This window comes from Macaca fascicularis, chromosome 9 (genome assembly GCF_037993035.2).
Source record: "Macaca fascicularis isolate 582-1 chromosome 9, T2T-MFA8v1.1".
Lineage (NCBI taxonomy): Eukaryota > Metazoa > Chordata > Mammalia > Primates > Cercopithecidae > Macaca > Macaca fascicularis.
The window spans coordinates 51,957,094-51,978,454 of NC_088383.1; the positions used below are offsets into that span (position 1 = coordinate 51,957,094).

The 21,361-nt window shown below is 41.6% G+C and overlaps 1 protein-coding gene across 1 annotated transcript; it reads left to right on the forward strand.

Moving 5' to 3' along the window:
* Window positions 1-5,372: 5,372 nt before the first annotated feature.
* On the forward strand, window positions 5,373-19,236 carry LOC135964890 (uncharacterized). Its single transcript, XM_065520018.1, has 5 exons — window positions 5,373-5,643; window positions 7,431-7,551; window positions 16,713-16,831; window positions 18,698-18,780; window positions 19,047-19,236. The coding sequence occupies exons 1-5, from the start codon at window positions 5,373-5,375 to the stop codon at window positions 19,179-19,181; spliced, it is 729 nt and encodes a 242-aa protein (XP_065376090.1). The 3' UTR covers window positions 19,182-19,236.
* The last annotated feature ends 2,125 nt before the right edge of the window (window positions 19,237-21,361 follow it).

Consider the following 21,361-nt stretch of genomic DNA (forward strand, 5'->3'; position numbering starts at 1 on the left):
TGTCAATTATGGCTTTTGTTGCTGTTGCTTTTGGTGTTTTAGACATGAATTCCTTGTCCATGCCTATGTCCTGAATGGTATTACCTAGGTTTTCTTCTAGGGTTTTTATGGTTTTAGGTCTAACATTTAAGTCTCTAATCCATCTTGAATTAATATTTGTATAAGGAGTAAGGAAAGAATCCAGTTTCAGCTTTCTACTTTCCCAGCACCATTTATTAAATAGGGAATCCTTTCCCCATTTCTTGTTTTTGTCAGGTTTGTCAAAGATGTAAATGTGTGGTATTATTTCGACCTCAGTATTTTTTAAGGAGCATATCTGAGTTCTTCCACACTGGCCACTTACACATGGCACAGGGTTAGAATCTGGGTTATAACATTCAATGCACTGAATAGCATTTAATCTGTAAATTTGGAGAAGTATGGCCATTTTAGCAATATTGATTTTTCCTATCTATGAGCATGGAATGTTCTCTTCATTTGATAGGATGGAGGGTGGCAGAAGGGAAAGTAGCAGAAATCTCTTGCAATTGGGCATATGTTGCTATTTTTGGCTTTAGTGAGTGAGCTCCTGAGATCCTCCCATGGGAGGATCTGTTGACCCAGGGACCCAGCAGCAGTGCAACCCAAGACCAGTGGGTGAAGTCAAAGAAGTGTCCACCTGATGGCATCTTATCTATCCTCAGCTTGTAGACTGTGGCCACCCCCTGCCCCCATTCTCTTTGTTCTCAGCCCCACCAAACAAAATGTACCTGTTCCAGAATCCTTTTTCTTGAGGTCCTGTTCTGTGCTAAGTGGAAGCTAGCTAACACGCTAATTCTTCAACCGTATATTTTTAAAAGGAACCACTGCAAGCGTGAGAACTTCAGAACGGTGGCAGGCTGTGGAGAAAATAAGACGGGGGAGTGTAAGTCTGTCACTTTGCAACTCCTAATTAGCCCATGTTCGCGGCTGATCCTGAAAAAGGTTTATTTTGCTATTGATGATAGAATGTCTATAAAATAGAATTGATGTAATAGCAAAATATTATACATAGATTTTCAGTTGATGCACTCTCTCCTAAATAACTTGGTGTGTGTGTACATGTGAGTATGTGTGCAGGATGTTAGAGAAGATACACTAAGAAGTGCGATACTTAAGTACATGCATTATTCTAGAACATCTCTTCTCTTTTTTTATGTTTTTATTTTTTAGAGATAGTGTCTTTATCACCCAGGCTGGAGTACAATGGCATGATCCTAGCTTTCTGTAACCTGAAACTCCTGGGCTCAAGCAAGCTTCCCAGATGGATGTGCACCACCATGCCTGGCTAATTTCCCCAGACTGGACTCGATCTCCTGGGCTCAAGTGATCCTCGTTCCTTGGCCTCCCAAAGTATTGGAGTTACAGGCCACTGTGAGCCACTGTGCTTGGCCTTCTTAACTTTTCTTAAGTCACTGACTTTTTAAAATAATAGAGTGAAAACTACAACCCTGATCCGTAGAGAAGTGCATGTGATGGTTCTAATTTCAGCAGGCTTATGGATCCCATTGTGTTCATCCATGAATTCTTTAGAGGTCCATGTAGCTCAGATTTAGAAATTCCAGAGTTGGGTAAAGATAACACTAATATGTTTGCAGGCAGTGTGAACATAGTGATGCAATTTTTTTTTTTTTTTTTTTTTTTTTTTTGAGACAGGGTCTTACTCTGTCACCCAGGTTGGAAGGCAGTGGCACGATTTCGGCTCACTGCAATCTCCATCTCCCAGGTTCAAGCGATTCTTCTGCCTCAGGCTCCCTAGTAGCTGGGACTACAGGCGTGCATCACCATGCCCAGCTAGTTTTTGTTTTTAGTAGAGATGGCTTTCACCATGTTGGCCAGGTTGGTCTTGAACTCCTGGACTCAACCAATCTGTCTGCCTTGGTCTAGTGATGCTATTTCTTAAAGGAGATGTTTCTTGGAAATTTGTATGAAACTTTAGATGATTTTTAATGCATCACAGAACTCATTATTGATGGCTTCTTTAAAAATGTTGCTAAGTGCCTCCTTATTAATCTGCTTAAATTTACATTTGGTTAAATAAGAATTTGTAATCCTGTAGCTCCCAGGCTTGAATGGAACATGGTGTGGGTACATGCAGATTTTTTTAAAGGGAATACCTTTCCCATTTCCATTTTTCGTTTTCTTCTTTAGCTTCGTAGGCCAAAACCACTTGAATACAATTGATAACCAGTTAACCAACTCATTGACCTTGCATTTTGCTATTTTCAGTCTGAACCCTCTTTTGTCTAATTTTTTGCTATTTCTTTAGCTTTTTTTCCCCCTGCCTAAATATTCTTTGTTCTAGTCACCTGATTTTTTCTAAAATCTGAAGTTCCTACCCCTCTCTCTGAATTTTGCTCATCCTTCAGAAAGTTGAGATGAATGCTCATCTTTCTCTGTGAAGCCCTCCTTTTCATCCAACTGAACCAGCCCTGTGTGGAAAGAAATACAAGGCACCCCACAGCCTGCGGGACCATCAAGAACAACACCTATGTAATAACTTCAGCAGGAGATGAAAGGGAAAGAGCAAATTTGTTGAACCCTCACTCTGTATCACGTGAAGGAAACAGGTGTAAAGTGGTTAAATGACCAGAAGGAGGGAAAGACAGAGCTTTCTGCACGGCTTCCAAGTGGCTGCTCCACCATGTCCCCTGCTGTCTCTGCAAGTGATGTGTGTGTGCACTTGAGATGTCCCATCAGGTCAATCTAGGAGCACCATGGACGAAGTGTTCCTGTGGCTCTGGATCCTTACTCATTCCAATAGAAGAACAGGGACAGTTCCTAAGGTTAAAAGCCATAGTTGTGTTAGTTCAGAGGGAAAGATCAAAGCTCCCATGTGGATTTGGTGGATTTTCCTAGCCCTGGGACTCTTCCTTTCCCTCCCCTTCCTGCCCTCCTCATGCAGTGACCCTAAAGATAAGGTCCAGTAGGAAGAGAAGCAGTCCAGTTTTGTCCTCTTGCTGGATTAATTCCCTTTTGTTTGTTTTTGTTTTTGTTTTTGTTTTTGTTTTGAGACAGGGTCTTTCTTTGTTGCCCAGGCTGGTGCAGTGGCACAATCTCAGCTCACTGCAGCCTTAACCTCCAGGTTCAAGTGATTTTTCCACCTTAGACTCCTGAGTAGCTGGGACTACAGGCATGCACCACCATGCCAAGCTAATTTTTTGTAGAGGTGGTATTTTGCCCCATTGGCCAGGCTGTTCTGAAACTCCTGGGCTCAAGTAACCCACCCACTTCAGCTTCTTCCCAAAGTGCTGGGATTACAAGTGTGAGCCACTGCACCCAGCTAGATTAATTCTTAATTGTAAAAGAAGACAGAAACTAATGGCAAAACATGCTTTTTATGTGTGTATGTAAGAGTGCAAGATAGAATGTGACTTGCTTACTGTCTACCACGTAATGCTAATAATCGAGGCTTACATGTAGATATACATTCATATATATTATACATAATAAAGACATGTACTCACATAAAAGAGCCTAGATCACTCCTTTTATAACACTGAGCTTGTTTTTCTCCATTGATGGGTTGCAGTTTTTTTTTCATATTCTCTTTTTCTCTCTTCCCAGTGTTTTGGAATTTCCTGGGCAATTTTCCTACCCTTCCTTTTCTTACCCTTCGCTGGGTGTCACTTCCTCCCCATGCCACTGAATGCCATTGAATGCCATTTCCTTTCCTCTCGGTGCTGCTTCTCCCTCCCAGCTCCCCAATTAAAGCTCTTTATTCAAGTACGGCTTTGCTGGAGGGGTAGCGCATCAGAACTGGAGTCAATTTAGAAGCGGTGTTCCTGCAAGAATTCAGAGTTCATATGTCCTCCTGAAGATGCTTTGGAAGTTAACACAAGATTCAGAAATTAATTTTTATATCCTCGGAGGAGAAGAAATCTATGCTTGTCAGTTTTTTAGGAGATTTGTTTGGTTATACATACACACCTTTTATAGCTCAGGAACATATATTTTTGCATGTTTGGCTTTATACTTTAAAATCTACCTTATTAATTGCTTATACTTTTTCCTCTAATTTTCATGTAATTGATTTTTCACATTGCTGCTGAAAGAGTAGGACCATTGTGTTGCAGTGAGTTAAGCCAGGGATTTTTTTTGTTTACTAAAGTGACTTAGGCTATAGAATCCTGAGGCAGCTCATACTAGGATAGAGTGAGCATGTGCTTTCGGGGCACAGGTTCTCAGTAAATACTTGTTGTTTATTAACTGAAAGCAGCATTACCTTTGTTATTTATAAAGCTAATAATATTTGGAGAACTTTGTTACTTATAAAGCTATTATTTGTTGGCCTTTTTGGGGTAGATGCTTAGATATTTTGATATTTTATGTTTACCTTGAGGAACATGTAGAACCTTCTAAATGAGAATTTCACTGTTTCATAAACTTTATGTTTAAATAACTTAGAACTACTGTAATTCACTCCTTTAATAGCTGCTTTGGGTGAAATCCCATAAAATCTGTGAAGCCAGTTATCATTAGTATACTTTTGAACTTCAAACTTTTATGGTAATATGTAATAAGTTCATTATCCACCCTGTGTTTTTAGCCAGAAAACAAACGTAATTGATCACTGTAACTACAAATGACCTTTTTTTTTTTTTTTTTTTTGCATATAAAGTGCTTTCCAGAGGAGAAAAGCCTTGAATTCCCTAGCACACTGAATTAAGTCACTCAGTGGCAAATTCATAGTGACCAAGGGTGGTCATGCAAAGAAATGTCACCTGCTATACTTCAAAACACTGAGCCCTAACGGCAGGATGCTGGGTGGTAGTGATGGCACAGACAGACCAGCTCGGGTGCAGCTGATTGGGGTGCTTTTTGAGCAAAAGCATCTTGTGGCCCTTGAGGCAAAGACACAAAGCTGTAAGAAGTGGCAGACTCTGGGAGCAGCAGGCACCACACAAAAACATAAGGATGGGAGCTCTGCTTGGGTGCAGCCCACGGGAGGGTCAGGGGGTCACACTTTGGTCTTTAGAGTCATACGGTTACCAGCGACAGCCAGGTTCTCTTCAGCTCCAGAAGGGCAGCACTAGACCCTGCACCATGCTAACGCACACCCACGGCTGCCAGGAAGCCAGAAGCTGCTCTGAACACATGATGCTTTCCATCCACAGCACAGGCATGAAATCTGGAGTTATCCATCTTAAGCAATACTGATCTTAGCATAAAATCCTGTGTGGGGAAGCAGAAGTTGACTAGAAAGTGTTTGCTTGTGGCACCCACATTGAACGTGTTAGCTATCTAGAGTATCATGTGTTTCATTCTTGTCAATCCCCCAGCTCAATAGGCGTCTTCATTTGGATAAGATTGATTATTATACTCATCGCATTATTGCACAGGGTAAGGGACATATGTGTTGGATTGATTATCCTGATGCTGCCAATGAATTAAGTTTTCTGAACCAAAATATGGTTCCCAAAGCAGCAACATCAGCATCCCCTGAGAAGTTGCTGGAAATTCAGATTCTCAGACTTTACCCCAAACTTACCAAATCAGAAACTCCGGGATACCCCTCCATCTGTGTTTCAGCAAGCCTTCTGGCGATTCTGATGTCTCTGTGGTTTGAGACCCACTGCCATAGAGCAGGGCTGTCTAATAGAACGTTCTGTGGTGATGGAAATGGTCAGTATCCCTGCCATGCAGTAGTGGAGCCACTAGACACCACATGTGTCTGTTGAGCTCTTGAAATGTGGCTGCTGTGACCAAATAATAGCATTCATCGTTTAATTTAATTTTGATTAATCTGGGTTTAAATTCAAATAGCTGCATGTAGCTAGTGGCTGTCCATCAGATAGCCCAGCCCCAGAACACACCCTGTTAATTATTATTGTGTAACTCCTAAAATGCTTAAGCTATTGGTTGTGGAATTATTAATTTTAGATCATAGAACAGAATCTTCCTTACTCAATTCAACAGAATTGAAATGCAATTGTTATAAATTAAGTAGTTGATTTTGATTCTTCATGTGGAGGGGAGATAGTTTGTGGGCTGCTGGCCGGTTGAGGGAAGCTGTTCTTGAGCTGATTGATTGTTGATTTTGTGAATAGGCATCAACTGCATTGCCGGGTGGCTCATGATTGTTGCAGATGTAACCAATGGCCATAGATACATGTCCTTTTAGGAGTAAAGCTGTTGCTCAGGGAGGGGCCGTGTCAGTCCAGAAATCAGATGGACTCTGGTTTCTCCAGCCTGTCCAGCAAAGTGGAGGTGCTTCCAGCCAAAAAGAAGTTAATGAGCCCTGCAGGCACTTTGGTCTGACTGCAGGCAAGCAGGTTGGTTTTCCAGCCTCCTGGGGCACCCCTGGAGGAAGCAGATGGGATGGGAAGTAAACCTGACTGATATGAGATATCACACTTTTTCGGGCTGGGCTCCAGGCCCCTGTTCATGTTTTTAGTTACCTGGATAGCCTTGGTATCGGAGTTTACATGAACCATGGCCAAGCTTATCGCCATACAAATGTTTGAAGAATGATTGAATAGCAAATGGGATAGATGAATTACAGCCTATGAAAAGTCCTTCTGCTGCCAATTTATAGTTTGTGCTTTATGAGATAAAGATGTCTTTGGCTTTTACATTTGTATTTTCAAGTATAAATATATATATATATACACACACACACATACATACACACACTAAGGAAGGAGGAAACTTTCAGGTCCCCAGTGGTTGATTTTCACCTTTGATCTGCATACTAGTATTCATAGCATGCTGCTGAGTTGACTTTTTTATTTCTATGTAATAATAGTATATCGATCTGTTGCTAATCTGATGTAACCTTTGTGTGTGTGTATGTGTATGTATGTGTGTGTGTCTATATGTGTGTGTGGTGTTGATCAAGATACATTATTCCAGAGGCCAAAATCAGAAACTAGGGAGGTCGAATATTTCATTATTTAAAATTGAGCTAATATAATGCAATGTTAAGAGGACAGCTCTTCAGATACTGGGTTATTTAAACAGCTTCAATGTACGTCACCCAGGAAGGGATTTGAAGGTTGCTGTCTTTCTTCTGGTGGCAATGCAAGAAAACCAAAAGGAAAAAAACAATTGCACTTAAAAGATCCTATACGACAACTATAAGTATGTATGCTTCGTAATATTCAATTTTATAGGCTGCTATGGTACACAAATTCCCTTTTGTGCATTTTTGCTCTGTTTCCCTCTTCATTGTCCATCTGAAACAAACTATGCCAAGCACTTAGCTAATGATACACGAAAAAGCATTTCAGCGGCCACTCAGAAGTGAGCGATTGCTTATGAAAAACCCATAAAAAATAAGTAAGACTGATAGGTGAATTCAATGGTCCTTTTGGAGTTATATCTTTCTTTGCTTTGAAGAAAAGCAAAATGTGCTGCTGCCATCCCTTGCTAGGAGTTCTGTTCCCAGATTCACATTTATGTTTCCATAGTGGTACCACCAAACATAGCAGAACTGAAGAATTTGGAAGTGCTCAGCTTTTTAAATAACCAGATCAAGGAGCTGCCCACACAGATCAGCAGCCATCAAAAACTCAAACACCTGAACCTTGGGTGAGTATCAGTGGAGGGGAAAGGATGGAGAGGAAGAGAGTGGAAGGGGCGTGCTGGGTAAGGCCAGGGGAGGAATTCCATTTATATCATTGCACAGAAGTGGATTCTAATTTCTTTTTGTGTTTTGGGCTTTAAAAAAAGTTTTATTGTTTTAATATATCCTTTCGGTGGCCTACATTAGTGAATATTTGAGAGCTAATTGAGAAGCTAATAGTTGGCATAATAAGGAAGTTACATTTTTACTGTATTTTGTGTCCAGTAAAATTTTATCTCAGTTCTCTTGACCAAGAAGGGACTTACTTGCCTAGAATGAACTGGCAGACAAGTTGTAATATGGTTGATTTTTTTTCTCTCTGTGTTAAATAGGAATGGTTTACAAAGCACCTTCATGCCATGGAGGGAAGAATGTATTCCCTAATGTTGCTTCATTCATTTTTGCAATTCTTCTCTGTAGTTGAGAGGTGACAATTCTCTGTCTTTCTTTATGCCAAGGTGAAGAGAGGAGTTTTGATTCAACTGAGGTTGCAGAACCAGGTAGCAGTAAATAATAATAATGATAACCTGTCTTCATGTGCTGTCTTCATGTGCTTTGCAGCACTTGATCCTCTCAACATTTGTGAGGTAGGGAGGGCAAGTTTTAGTGCTTTCATTTTATACAGAGGAAGCCAAGCCTTTTCAAAGGGGCTAAGGGACTGGGTTCTGGTCACCCCTGAGGTTAGTGCCCAAGCTGGGAAGAGAACCCCATAGGTTATGGGTCTAAAGGCTCCATCAGACACCATTGATATGGTTTGGATCTGTGTCCCCACCAAATCTCATGTGGAATTGTAATCTCCAGTGTTGGAGGTGGGGCCTGGTGGGAGGTGATTAGATCATGGGGGTGGAGCTCTCATGAATGGTTTAGCACCATCCCCTCTTGGTAGTGTCCTTATGATAGTGAGTGAGTTATTGCAAGACCCCTCGTGCTATCCTTCTCCTGCCATGTAATACACAGGCTCCTTCATTGCCTTCCACCATGAGTAAAAGCTCCCTGAGGCTTCCCCACAAGCAGCGGCTGCCATGCTTCTTATACAGCTGGTAGAACCATGAGTCAGTTAAACCTCTTTTCTTGTAAGTTACCCAGCCTCAGGCATTCCTTTATAGCAATGGGAGAACAGACCAACACATCCATAGACCCAAATCGGAACTGCGGCATCAGAATTCCATCTTCATTGGCACAGCTGTTAGATGAAACTGCCCACTCATGTTTCTGTCTCTGTGCAAAGTCGTATATTCATTAAATTTTAGCCACTAAATGCTCTGGTTAAGTTAGTGATTGATGTGGAGTGGCAATAGATGCTGGCCAGATATTTGCCTTTTCTAAAATTTATTTATGTATTTTATGAGATGGAGTCTTGCTTTGTCGCCAGGCTGGAGTGCAGTAATGTGATCTCGGCTCACTGCAACCTCTGCCTCCCAGGTTCAAGCAATTGTCCTGCCTCAGCCTCTCGTGTAGCTGGGACTACAGGTGCACACCACCATGCCCAGCTAATTTTTGTGTTTTTAGTATAGACGGGTTTTGCCATGTTGGCCAGGATGGTCTCGATTGATCTCTTGACCTCGTGATCCACCCACGTGACATCCCAAAGTGCTGGGATTACAGACGTGAGCTACCACGCCCAGTCACAAATGACATATTTAAACGCTCACAGCACTGCCTGCCTGGGGCCTAGGAATTGTTGTTTTTTTGGCACTGTTGAGTATAATGTGTGAGGCAGGCAGCTGTAAGGTCAGAGGTCAGACTAGACAGGGAATCCTGGATATCTGCTGTTCAGTGAATGAGGATTTACTAAGTTCCCAGTGTGTACCAGGCGTGGTTCTAGCTACTGGCCATCCAGCCCTGATGGAGCTTCCATTGCAGTTGAGGAAACCAATCATAAAAAAATAAATGTTTATAATAATGACAGGGAGTCAAAAGTGCTAATGAAAGGCCTCTGTGCTAAATAAACAAGCTCCTCCAGGGCATGGTGGCTCACGCCTGTAGTCCCAGCGCTTTGGGAGGCTGAGGCTGGTGGGTCAGCTGAGGCCAGGAGTTCAAGAACAGCCTCCTCAAGATGGTGAAACCTCATCTCTACTAAAAATACAAAAATTAACTAAGTGTGGTGGCGTGCACCTATGATCCCAGCTATTCTATCCAGGAGGTTGAGGCAGGAGAATCGTTTGAACCTAGGAGGCAGAGGCTTCAGTGAGCTGAGATCGTACTCCAGCCTACGTGACAGAGTGATACTACATCTCAAAAATAAATACATAAATAAATAAATAAACGAGCTCCAATTTTATCGTGCTGACAATTGAGAAATTTGCATAGCCGAGTAGTGGATATGAGATATGGTCAGATTTTCCTACAAAAGATCAGTGTGGAGAAGAGGGTGGAGGGAGGGAAACTAGAGGTTAGGAGACCAGTAAGAACATGAGCTTCATGTCCCATGTGAACTAGGACAGTGACAGTGGAGGCAGGGAGGGATTTTATATGAAAACTATACAGGTGGTAACATTGACAGCAGTAACTGATGGGATAGAATGATACCTACGTTTCTGTGTTGGACAGCTGAAAAATAGAGCAGATGGAGACAGGTTTGTGAAGAAAATAATAAGCTCAGGTTTTGTTCTGTTTGGTTTGAGGCACCGTAGGACAGAGCTGTAAACTTTTCTTTTTATTTTCCGTTTTTCTTGTTTTGTTTTGTTTTGTTTTGTTGTGTGTGTGTTTGTTTGTTTGTTTTTAATTTTGGGGACAGAGTTTTGCTCTTCTTGCCCAGGCTCCAGTGCAATGGTACGATCTCAGCTCACTGCAACTTCTACCTCCTGGGTTCAAGCGATTCTCCTGCCTCAGCCTCCCGAGTAGCTGAGATTACAGGCATGCACCACCACATCCAGCTACTTTTGTATTTTTAGTAGAGATGCCATTTTACCATCTTGGTCAGGCTGGTCTCGAACTCCTGACCTCAGGTGATCCACTCGCCTTGGCCTCCCAAAGTGCTGGGATTATAGGCATGAGCCACTGTACCCAGCCCTAAACTTTTCTTTTTCATGAATGCATCTTAGTTGCCTTCTTGTTCTCTTTGGAGTTGTTTACACTTTTGGCTGTCGTTGTTTTATTGATTGTGTAAAGCTTTTTGTATTTAATTACGTAGCTGCATAGATGGAGTTGTCAAAGTTTGAAGAAAACCTCCCAGTTCTTTGGGAAAGGAGCTAAGATGGGTTTCACTAAAGGATGCCTCTGTCCTCAAATGGCATGAAGAATTATGTTCACACAGTAAGGCAAGTTACAGGGAGGACGCCTTATTCTAAGGAGCCAGGGTGAAAGAAAGCATACACACAGGAGATCACAAAATGGAGCAGGCAAGCCACTTGTATGCGTGATCCAAAAGGCACCCTCAATAAGAATTTGCTTTCAAAGTTTTATATAGTATTTGCAGTTTATTCTGTTGGTTGTAAGACATGAGATAATTTTATGCCACCTGAATAAATAAAAGAAAGTTTATTTCTATTCTTAATTGCTTAAATACAGTTTATTTCCTAGAGTTATTTTCTAAAAAATGTGAAACCACACATGTTCCCATGCTGATTATTATTTCTAGGATAACTTCACAGCAGGACCACTGTGCCCAACTATTCAGAAATAACGTTTGACCTTGTTTGTTGCTAGAGCTTGTCTCATGAACACAGAAGTTTTTATTAAGTACCATGTGGGGTACTTATGGATTTGGATTATTTATTTATTTATTGAGACAGGGTCTCGCTCTGTCTCCCAGGCTGGAGTGCAGTGGCGTGATCTCCGCTCACTGCTACCTATGCCTCCTGGGCTCAAGTGATCCTCCCACCTCAGCCTCCTGAGTAGCTGGGACCACAGGTAGGTGCCACCACACCTGGCTAATTTTTGTAGTCTTTTTTGTAGAGACGGGGTTTTGCCATGTTGCCCAGGCTGGTCTTGAGCTCCTGAGCTCAAGCAATCTGCCTGTGTTGGCCTCCCAAAGTGCTAGAATTACAGATGTGAGCCACTGGGCTCAGCCTAGATTTTTTTAATATTTATTTTTGATAACAGTGAGTAGGTCACTGTGGAGTTGAGAAAATTAGTGCCTTTAGCCAAGAAGGTTTTATTGAAGCTGGAGGGGCTCAAGACAACCTGCAGAGAAGAAACTGCTCTGAAAAGGAGTCTGTACAGACCTTTCTGGGGCTTTAGAAGAAAAGGAAAACAGATACTGAATAGCCTTAGACATCCTGGTTTTATAAATTTCTCCATCAAATGCAGACATTTGCCCACTTCCAACACGCATTTGAAAAATCTTCCCATGCAAACAAAGAATTGATACCAATTGGCATAGCTGAGCCCTATGAAGCTTTATGTTTCAACACCTGAAGTCACCTGAGATTAAGCAAGTGTGGCACAAATGGTAAAACCGCACTTGATATTCAGACCATCCCAAGTGGCTTGTCATTAGGTGAGCTTGCTCGCTTAGGGCTGATTCAAAATTTTCTCTCAAATCTTTTGAAAAATAATTCTAGCAACTGCTCTCCTTTCCTGAGAAGCCACGTGTGAATCATGGATCGGGTGTTGGGTGCTTCACATATTTTCTCTCTCACCCTCCCAGTGATCCTGCCCTGAAGATGTTATCAGCCTTATTTTATACTTGAGGAAATTCAGTCTCAGAGAAGCTGAGTAACTTGGTCAAGGTCACGCAGCTGGCAAGTGCTGGAGTCAGACTCCTCACCTAGCTGTCTCCTACCTTAAAGCTCCATTCTGTTCCTACTCCGCCTGTAACCTCTCATGGAAACCTTGATTGCTAGCAGTGTCAGAGTGGGGCCCTGAACGTGGAATTCCCACATGTGGAAATGTGGATGGATGGAGATGGATGTTAGCACCTGCTGAGGGGAAGGGGGACAGCCAGTGTGTTCCAGCCTTCATTCTGCAGAAAGATGCCACCAGGTCACCGTGCACATGGTCTGGCCTCCGAAGAGGTGGCCAGAAGTCTCTGCAGTTCCTTGCCCGCTTTGTAGCTGGGGCTGTTGCTAGCAGCTCTTCTGAAGTTTCAGCATTTGTTTAAGGACTTCCTTTCTGCCCCCCAGGGTGGCGTGCCTACTACTGTTACATACTGCTGTCAGCTGCACGTGGGACTCTGCTGTGTTCCTTACACGTTGTAGGTATTGTTTTGTCACTCAAAGGAAAAAGGAACCTTTGGTTAAGTAGATTCTTGCCACCAAGAGGTGGAGGGGCTCCAGGCTTGCTCTGGGCTGGAGATTGAATGGGAGCTCTCTCTCAAGTGAGATGCCTCTTCCCTCTAAGCCTGTTTAACTGTGGATTTCCTGTACCTAATATTGCAAAAGTGTATTTCTTTATTTGCAGAGAAAAATGTTAAGGAATCAGCAGTTTTCAAAAATGGATAACTTAAAGCAGTGTTTAAAGACAGAAGCACCTAGTGTATGCTTCCCTACCTCCCTTGCTGTCTCTGACTTGCACTTCTTCTCAGAATCCTTGCATAGGAGCCCACGGGTCTGGAGTGGCTTTGGCCTCCGTGAGGTACAGGGTGCTTCCAGACACACGTCACCCACTTCTGAAGTCTTTGCTCCTTACTCTCTCTTAGGCTGTTTTTTCATCTCAAGATGGCATTAATTACAAGCTCCATCTTGCCTGTATTACAATGTAGTTTTAGTGAACAAGCGAAGTACTTGCCATAATGTGCTTCACAAATTGTGACTTCATGGAGAATGTTCATTGTTGCTGTCATGGCAGTAGATAGTCGTGAAGGTAGTTTTGCTGGGTGTAGTCTGTCTGGGACATTTTCTTCCTGAGATGGGGAACCCACGTTTCCATTTTGGTTTCCCCCTCTGCTGTCAGCTGTTTCTGGTGAGGCCCGCTTGGTAGGACTGGACTGAGCTTGATCTGTTATGAGAAGCATCGATGACTGGAATGATTTTTATTGTCACAGTCCCTTCCACCTTTCAATACCTGTCAACTTTTATTAAAGTTTTTTTTTTAATTGGCTTTTAAGCATGCTCAAAGGGAACTGCATTGAGAAAAATAAGGGGCTTAAAGAAAAGGATAAAAGATAGTGTAGAAAAAAAATCCCTTAACGTCACACACTGGGGCCTGTTGGGGAGTGGGGGGATAGGGGAGGGATAGCATTAGGAGAAATACCTAATGTAAATGATGAGTTGATGGGTGCCGCCAACCAACATGGCACATATATACCTAGGTAACAAACCTGCATGTTGTGCACATGTACCCTAGGACTTAAAGTATGATTTTAAAAAAGAAAAAAATTTCCTTAGATTTCACTGGAAACATGCAGACACAAACATGCACACACACCCTCACACACACCACACACACATACTGCATAAACACACATACCACTATACCCCTACACACACCCCATACACATACCACACCATACCACATCCATACCCCACACACACACACCACACACATACCACACACACCACCACACCCTCCACACACACCCCACACCACACACACACACCACACCGCACACACACCCCACACCCACCCACACACACCACACACACACCACATCCCCTGCACACACCACACACAGCACACCCTCCACACACCACACATAACACCCCCGTACACACACACATAACACTACACACAACACCACATACACCCACACACACTACACACACCCACACACACACCCACACACAATTGACCCTTGAACAACACGTGGCTTGAGGAAGCAACACACTGACCCCCCATGCAGTCAAAAATCCACGCATAACTTTTGATCCTGAACAAACTTAATTACTAATAGCCTACAGTTGACAGGAAGCCTTACCAAAACATAAATGTCAATTAACACATATTTTGTGTGTTATATGTATTCTATTATTCTATTCTGCATTTTTTTTTTTTTTTTTTGAAACAGAGTCTCGCTCTGTCGCCGAGGCTGGACTACAGTGGCACGATCTCAGCTCACTGCAAGCTCTGCCTCCCGGGTTCACGCCATTCTCATGCCTCAGCCTCCCGAGTAGCCAGGACTACAGGTGCCCGCCACCACACCCAGCTAATTTTTTATATTTTTAGTAGAGACGGGGTTTCACCGTGTTAGCCAGGATGGTCTCGATCTCCTGACCTTGGGATCCATCCTCCTTGGCCTCCCAAAGTGCTGGGATTACAGGTGTGAGCCACCACGCCCAGCCGCCTCTATTCTGCATTCTTACAATAAAGTAAGCTAGAGAAAAGAAAATGTTATTAGGAAAGCCATAAGGAAAACAAAGTGCATTTACTGTTTTTTAAGTGGAAGTGGATCATCTTAAAGGTCTTCATCCTCTTCTTCATGTTGAGTGGGCTGAGAAGGAAGAGGAGGGTTGGTCTTGCTGTCTCAGGAGAGTAGCAGAGGCAGAAGAAAAATATCCATGTGTCATTAGACCCAGGCAGTTCAAACCCATGCTGCTCAAGGGTCAATTGTATGATTTAAAAAATGTTTAAGTTATGATAAAATACACATAAAATATACTGTCTGGCCGGATGCAGTGGCTCACGCCTGTAATCCCAGTACTTTGGGAGGCCAAGGCAGGTAGATCACGAGGTCAAGAGATCAAGACCATCCTGGCCAACATGGTGAAACCCTTCACTACTAAAAATGCAAAAATTAGCTGGGCTTGGTGGCACGCGCCTGTAGTCCCAGCTATTCAGGAGGCTGAGGTGGGAGAATCGCTTGAACTGGGGAGGCAGAGGTTGCAGTGAGTTGAGATCTCACCACTGCACTCCAGCCTGGGCAACAGAGTGAGACTCCATCTCAAAAAATAAAAAACAAACAAAAAAAAGTACTGTCTTTGTAGTATACAGTTCAATGGTGTTAAGCGTATTCACATTGTTGTTCAGCCAATCTCCAGAATGTTCTCATCTTGCAAACCTGAATCCTACATCCATTAAAAAACATCTCTCCATTGCCCCTCCCTCCAGCCCCTGGCCATCACCATTCTAATTGAAGATAACTTTGAGTGTTAGCAGTTGTAGGAAAAAAAAAAAAAAAAATGATTATCCCTTCTAAAAGGAATAAAGGAAATGAAATAAAGCAAAAGTCTGAAAACTACAAAGCTTCAATGTGTATAGTTTGAGATATTATCACTACATTCATAAGGAAATTTTTCTTTACAAGGACAGATATTTTGTGATGGTTTGAGTTTTTCTGTAAAACAGTGATTAAATTTCACCATTGGAGAAAAATGACAACCAAGAAATTTTCAAATGTTTCAGGAATATATAAGCTCTCTGACTAAAGTTATTAGTCTAAATAGGACAACATACCACATCCTCTCATTTATATGTGGAATGTAAAAAAGTAAACCTCATTGAAACAGGGAATAAAATAGTTACCAGAGGCTGGAGGGAGAGGGGAATTGCAGAAATGTTAACCAAAGGACATGAAATTTTAGTTAGACAGGAGAAGTACATTCAAGAGATGGATTGTACGTCATGGTGACTGCAGTCAATAACAATATGTGGTATACTTGAAAATTGCTAAGAGAGTGAATTTTAAGTATTCTCACCACAAAAGACAAAAAAAATGACAAGCATATGATACAAGGCAATGTGTATATTAAATAGTGTGATTTAAGCCATTCCACAATGGATTATACATATATCAGAAGTATCATGTTGTACACCATAGGTATGTACAATCTTCACTTGTCAATGTAAATTTTAAATAAATTCTTTTTTTAATTAAAAAAAAATAGGATGGACTTGGTGGCTCATGCCTATACTCCCAGCATTCTGGGAGGCCGAGGTGGGAGAATGGCTCGAGCTCAGGAGTTTGAGACCAGCCTGGGCAACCTGGCAAAAACCCATCTCTGCAAAAAATATCAACATTAGTGGGGTGTGATGGTGTGTGCCTATGGTCCCAGCTACTTGGGAAGCTGAAGTGAAAGGAGCCTGGGGAGGTCAAGGGTGCAGTGAGCCGAGATCGTGCCACTGCACTCCAGCCTGGGCAACAGAGCAAGGCCCTATCTCAAAAAAATAAAAAATAAAAATACAGTATAAAGTGACTCTAGGATCATGGCACTGTCTTACACTTTCAGCCTGTGAAACAGAGGTGCCTTTGATAATCTGTATAAATGTGTCTTTGGTGTCCTAACAGATTTTTGTCCCCCTGCAACAGCATGAACAGGCTGAACACTTTGCCACGAGGCTTCAGCTCCCTGCCAGCTCTTGAGGTTCTGGACTTGACTTACAACAACTTGAACGAAAATTGTCTTCCTGGAAACTTCTTCTACCTGAGTAAGAAACTTTCAGTTCTATAAATCTCCTGAACACTATACTTTGCGTTCTAAGAGTGAAATGTATTTGCCAGGACCTAAATAAACTCCAAGAGAAATTACTGGACAGAGATATTTTTTACTTTAGAGACTCCTTTTGAATATTCCTTTGTAGCTCAGCAGTATGTACATTTGATATATCATTATGTGACACCATTGGGCTGAAGTGGACTTAGTAATGTCATATTAACATTCTGAGAGAGATTATGTACCGAAATGAGATCAAGCCTCACATTTAGCTAAGAGACTTGACTTTCTTTTTAAATAGCATGCCAAAAAAAGGTACCCTCCCATGTTGGTATTAATTCTTTGTGCGATATTTGCCCAGGATGTCACAATCAATTATTTATAAAAATATTTATTAATAAATCACTAACCAAATTTTTTAAATTTCCAGCTGGGATTCTTATCTTCAGCCTTTTAAAAAGTACTCTTATTGACCTATTTATCCAGTACACAGGCATTAAGAAATTACTGGCCACACTTTATTCTTTTATATGCCAACAAATTTCTTGCTGAAGATGCTTTTGAAAATTAAAAAAGTGATTTCTTCTGGGAACTCATGCACTATTTCAGACAAGGTTTGCTTCTTTTAAATGAGTGTTCTATTTCTTCAATTAGTAACTTATATGGCATTCAGAAAATCTGAATTTTCTGAGCTGGTCTCTAAACTTTCACTTTTTACCTTATGTACATTATCTCTCTATGACTTTCTCAAGCACATGAAACCAACTGTAAAATATTTTCTTGGGTGGTGGAGCACCTGTTTTTATTATGTTATATTAACGTACAGTTCTGGAGTCTAAGCTCCAAAGATCACTTGAGGCTGGGAGTGTAGGACCAGCCTAGGCAACATAGAGAGACCCTGTCTCTAGAAATAAAAATTTAAAAATTAACCATGTAAATTAAATTAGTAGCATGTGCCTGTAATCTTAGGTAATTGGGAGGCCAAGGTAGGAAGATGGCTTGAGGCCAGGAATTTGAGGCTGCAGTGACCCACTGCACTCCAGTCTAGGTGACAGAGCAAGATTCTTATCTATAAGAAATAAATAAATACTGATAAACAAAACATACACCTAATTATAATGAGTTTTTTTGGTTGAGAATAAACAGATGCTTTAGAATTTTAGCCTTCAGTAGTTTGGAATCATATTATCATTGTGTAATAATTGTGAACAAATTTCTGACTACTGATATTCTGCTTACGTTAGGATTTACTCTGTTAACTTCATGCCATTATTTTAGCCCCTTTGTCTTCATTTACTTTTGTCCTTAAGGCTGTAGAAACAAGCAGTAATAATTAGTCAGATTATGGAACTGATGAGCTATGGTTATAGCCTCCGTCACCAGAAAGCCTTTCATTAATTTTTAACACAGTGCTATTTACATAGGAAAAGGTCTATTTTAACATAGTTGTATTCACTTGAAAGAACCTTTTTGCCCTAGGTAACCATAAAAGTGGCACAGTAGTTTCCTTTGTTTTACTTTGGATGCAAATGGAGATATAAATGTGAATCAAAAGTAATCGATGAGAAAAATAGCAATCTGTTTTCAAAATGCGTTAAAACTCTGTGCCCCAAAATGCTAGTGCCCACATTGTTAATTGCATCAGTCCTCTTGGATATAGATGTTTTCCTGGACACACTGGATGCACGATAAGCCAGTAAATCTTGGTTTGACCTGCTTGCTATCATTGGGAGCCCCAGGTATGTCAAAGGCTTTTCACCAAGCCAGCATTATTAATCAAAGGTGACTCCCTTGTATTGATCAGACCTCAAATGGTTAGGTTCCCTGCCACCCTGTTTATATATTGCTGTTTAATTTGCAGCCACCCTGTGTGCACTCTATCTGAGTGACAACAATTTTGAAATCCTGCCACCAGATATTGGGAAGCTCACAAAGATGCAGACAGTAAGTTATCTAAATTCTTAGAAAATCAATTCACTGCTGCAGCCTTTTAGGGGTAGAATCAAGTCAATTTGAGCAGGAGTAAGGTTTGTTTTGCAGGAATAAACCACTACTCCTGATAGTGTTTCTTGATTATCTACCGGCACGTGTAAACAAATGGAAAAGACTGAGTTTTAGTAGAAGAGAGGACATGGAGGAGGATGAGAGTTTCTGTGGAGCACGTTTTAAAGTGAAAATGTGTTGACAACTCCTTGTTTTCTTCTGTTTAGCTCAACAATAGGGATAACAACCTGATCTCACTGCCTAAGGAAATCGGGGAGCTTACCCAGCTTAAAGAGCTCCACATTCAGGGGAACCGCCTCGCCATTCTGCCCCCAGAGCTAGGTAAGGTTGCTGATGAATGAACTTAGTTCTGGGTTTCATGAATAACAATTATCCTAATGTAGCAATTCTGAACAACCTCTCTCCTCTTCTTGGCAACTGCTCCCCACCTAGACACCCAGTTCTGATCATTTGAGAACCATGTGTCATTGACCAGAGTTCAGCTGTTATAAGTTTGACCTTCTCCTATGCTGTGTTCTGCAGCTGTAGCGTCCCATGTCTTAGATACTGCTGATGAAAGATGACCCTGCTCAACTCCCCGCATGATGTAGTGGAAAAAGCATGGGGTTAGTAGTAAGAGCCATATCCGTGGTTCCTCATTGACTAGCTGGGTAAGCTTTCTGGGTCTTGGTTGTTATTGATAACTTTATCTAAGTATCATTCTTACTTTTTAACCCCTTAATTTTTTATTGACCTAGAAAAACTTTTACCAAAAAATTAAAGTAGTTGTTACGGCTACTTGAAGATGTTGATACCTCTGCTGGTCGTGAATTTGCCTCTCTCCTGATCCCATTTCTAGTAGGAATTGTTAAATTTGTTGTTGCTGGGAACAGGTCCTACTTCTGGCCACTGAATCCTAATCCTCTGCCAGGCCATTCCTATTTCCAGAGTGGGTTTATATACCCCGTCAGAAATAACGTCCAAGCCAGTCATTCTGTTACTGCTTCATTCCACTCCAAAAGGTTCACGAGTTCCCGTATCTTTTCTCGTGCAGACCCTCTATAGCCTCTAATTTCTTTAATCCTTTGAACCACATTGTTTTCTCAAACTGCGATTTGCTTTTCTGCCTCCAAAATACCATCATTTTTAAGAAACACATTGAGGAAGCAGTTCTTTAAACAAGTCTGGCAGTTTCAGGAGGCCATTTTTTAGAAATTAGAATGCAAGCACCAGGAGGGCAGGGGCATTTTTGCATTTGTTCCCTGGGGTGCAGTACATGCTCAGAAAACATTGACTGAATGAATGAAAGAAGCAATGACCTTGGATGGCAGGAAGTTAGGAAGGTTATGAGCAGACTGATGTGGCTAATGGTTATGCATAGGAAGAGTGAGACACAGAGCACACCCATCAGCACTAAGAGTTCTGTTGGCAGCCTTATCAGTATAAAGGGAAGGCAGTCACATGATTTCCCGGAACAGATGGAAAGTCCTGCCTCCTCCCTTCCCATTTCCCTTAACTCTCTTGTTAGTGTTAAAAGACCAGAGGGTTATTTCATGATTTTTAAGGGCTGAGAAGCAACTCAACATTTCTCTTTATTGAGTTGCAAACAGTCAAGTTTTGTTTTGGGAGCAGGGTTACAGAATCAAGAAACGTTTTTTGCACACAATTTCAAGGCAAAAAAACTTCTTTTCAAAGGAGAGATCTTGGGCTGGACGCGGTTTCTCACACTTGTAATTTCAGCACTTTGAGAGGCCCAAGCGGGTGGATCGCTTGAGCCCAGGAGTTTGAGACGAGCCTGGGCAATGTGGTGAAACCCTGTCTCTACAAAAGTACAAAAAATTAGCTGGGCATTGTGGTGCATGCCTGTAGTCCCAGCTACTCAGGAGGCTGAGGTGAGAGGATCACCTAAGCCTGGGAGGTCAAAGCTGCAGTGAGCTGTGATTGTGCCTGGGTGACAGAACAAGACCCTGTCGAAAGGGAAAAGAAAAAGAGAGAGATCTTGCACAGTGGTTAATAACCACAGATGTCACTTGCTTCTTCCCCAGCCTACTAAATTAGGATCTCCATGAGTGAGGTGAATTCTTGTGTAACTTGATGTAAAGCTCATTTAATGCCTCTGACATGTGTCCTTGGTTAGCGTGGTTAATAGAAACAGAAAAATAAATGTATATTTTGATGTCATTTGATCTTATTTCATTTTTTAAGCAGTGAGGCAATGTAGGATATTAAATTAAACAATTGTTTTATCAGACAGTAATTTGCCACAAAAATGTCTAGTTGAACCTACACATGCCTATGTATATATTTTAAAATCTTACTCGTTTTGCTTATCTTACTTAAATACTATATGAGGTCATCTTTGTTCAACATTTCTGTTAAACTTTCCATTAACAAATCATGTATATTTTTATTCAGGTGTAGAATTGAGGGGGAAGGCTTTAAATGACTTGATTTTTGCCAGCCAAATGTAGAAAAGCTTAATCTTAACATTTGCCTGATAGCAGTTTTTCCTGATTATCGGCAAACACTTAGTTGTAAGTAA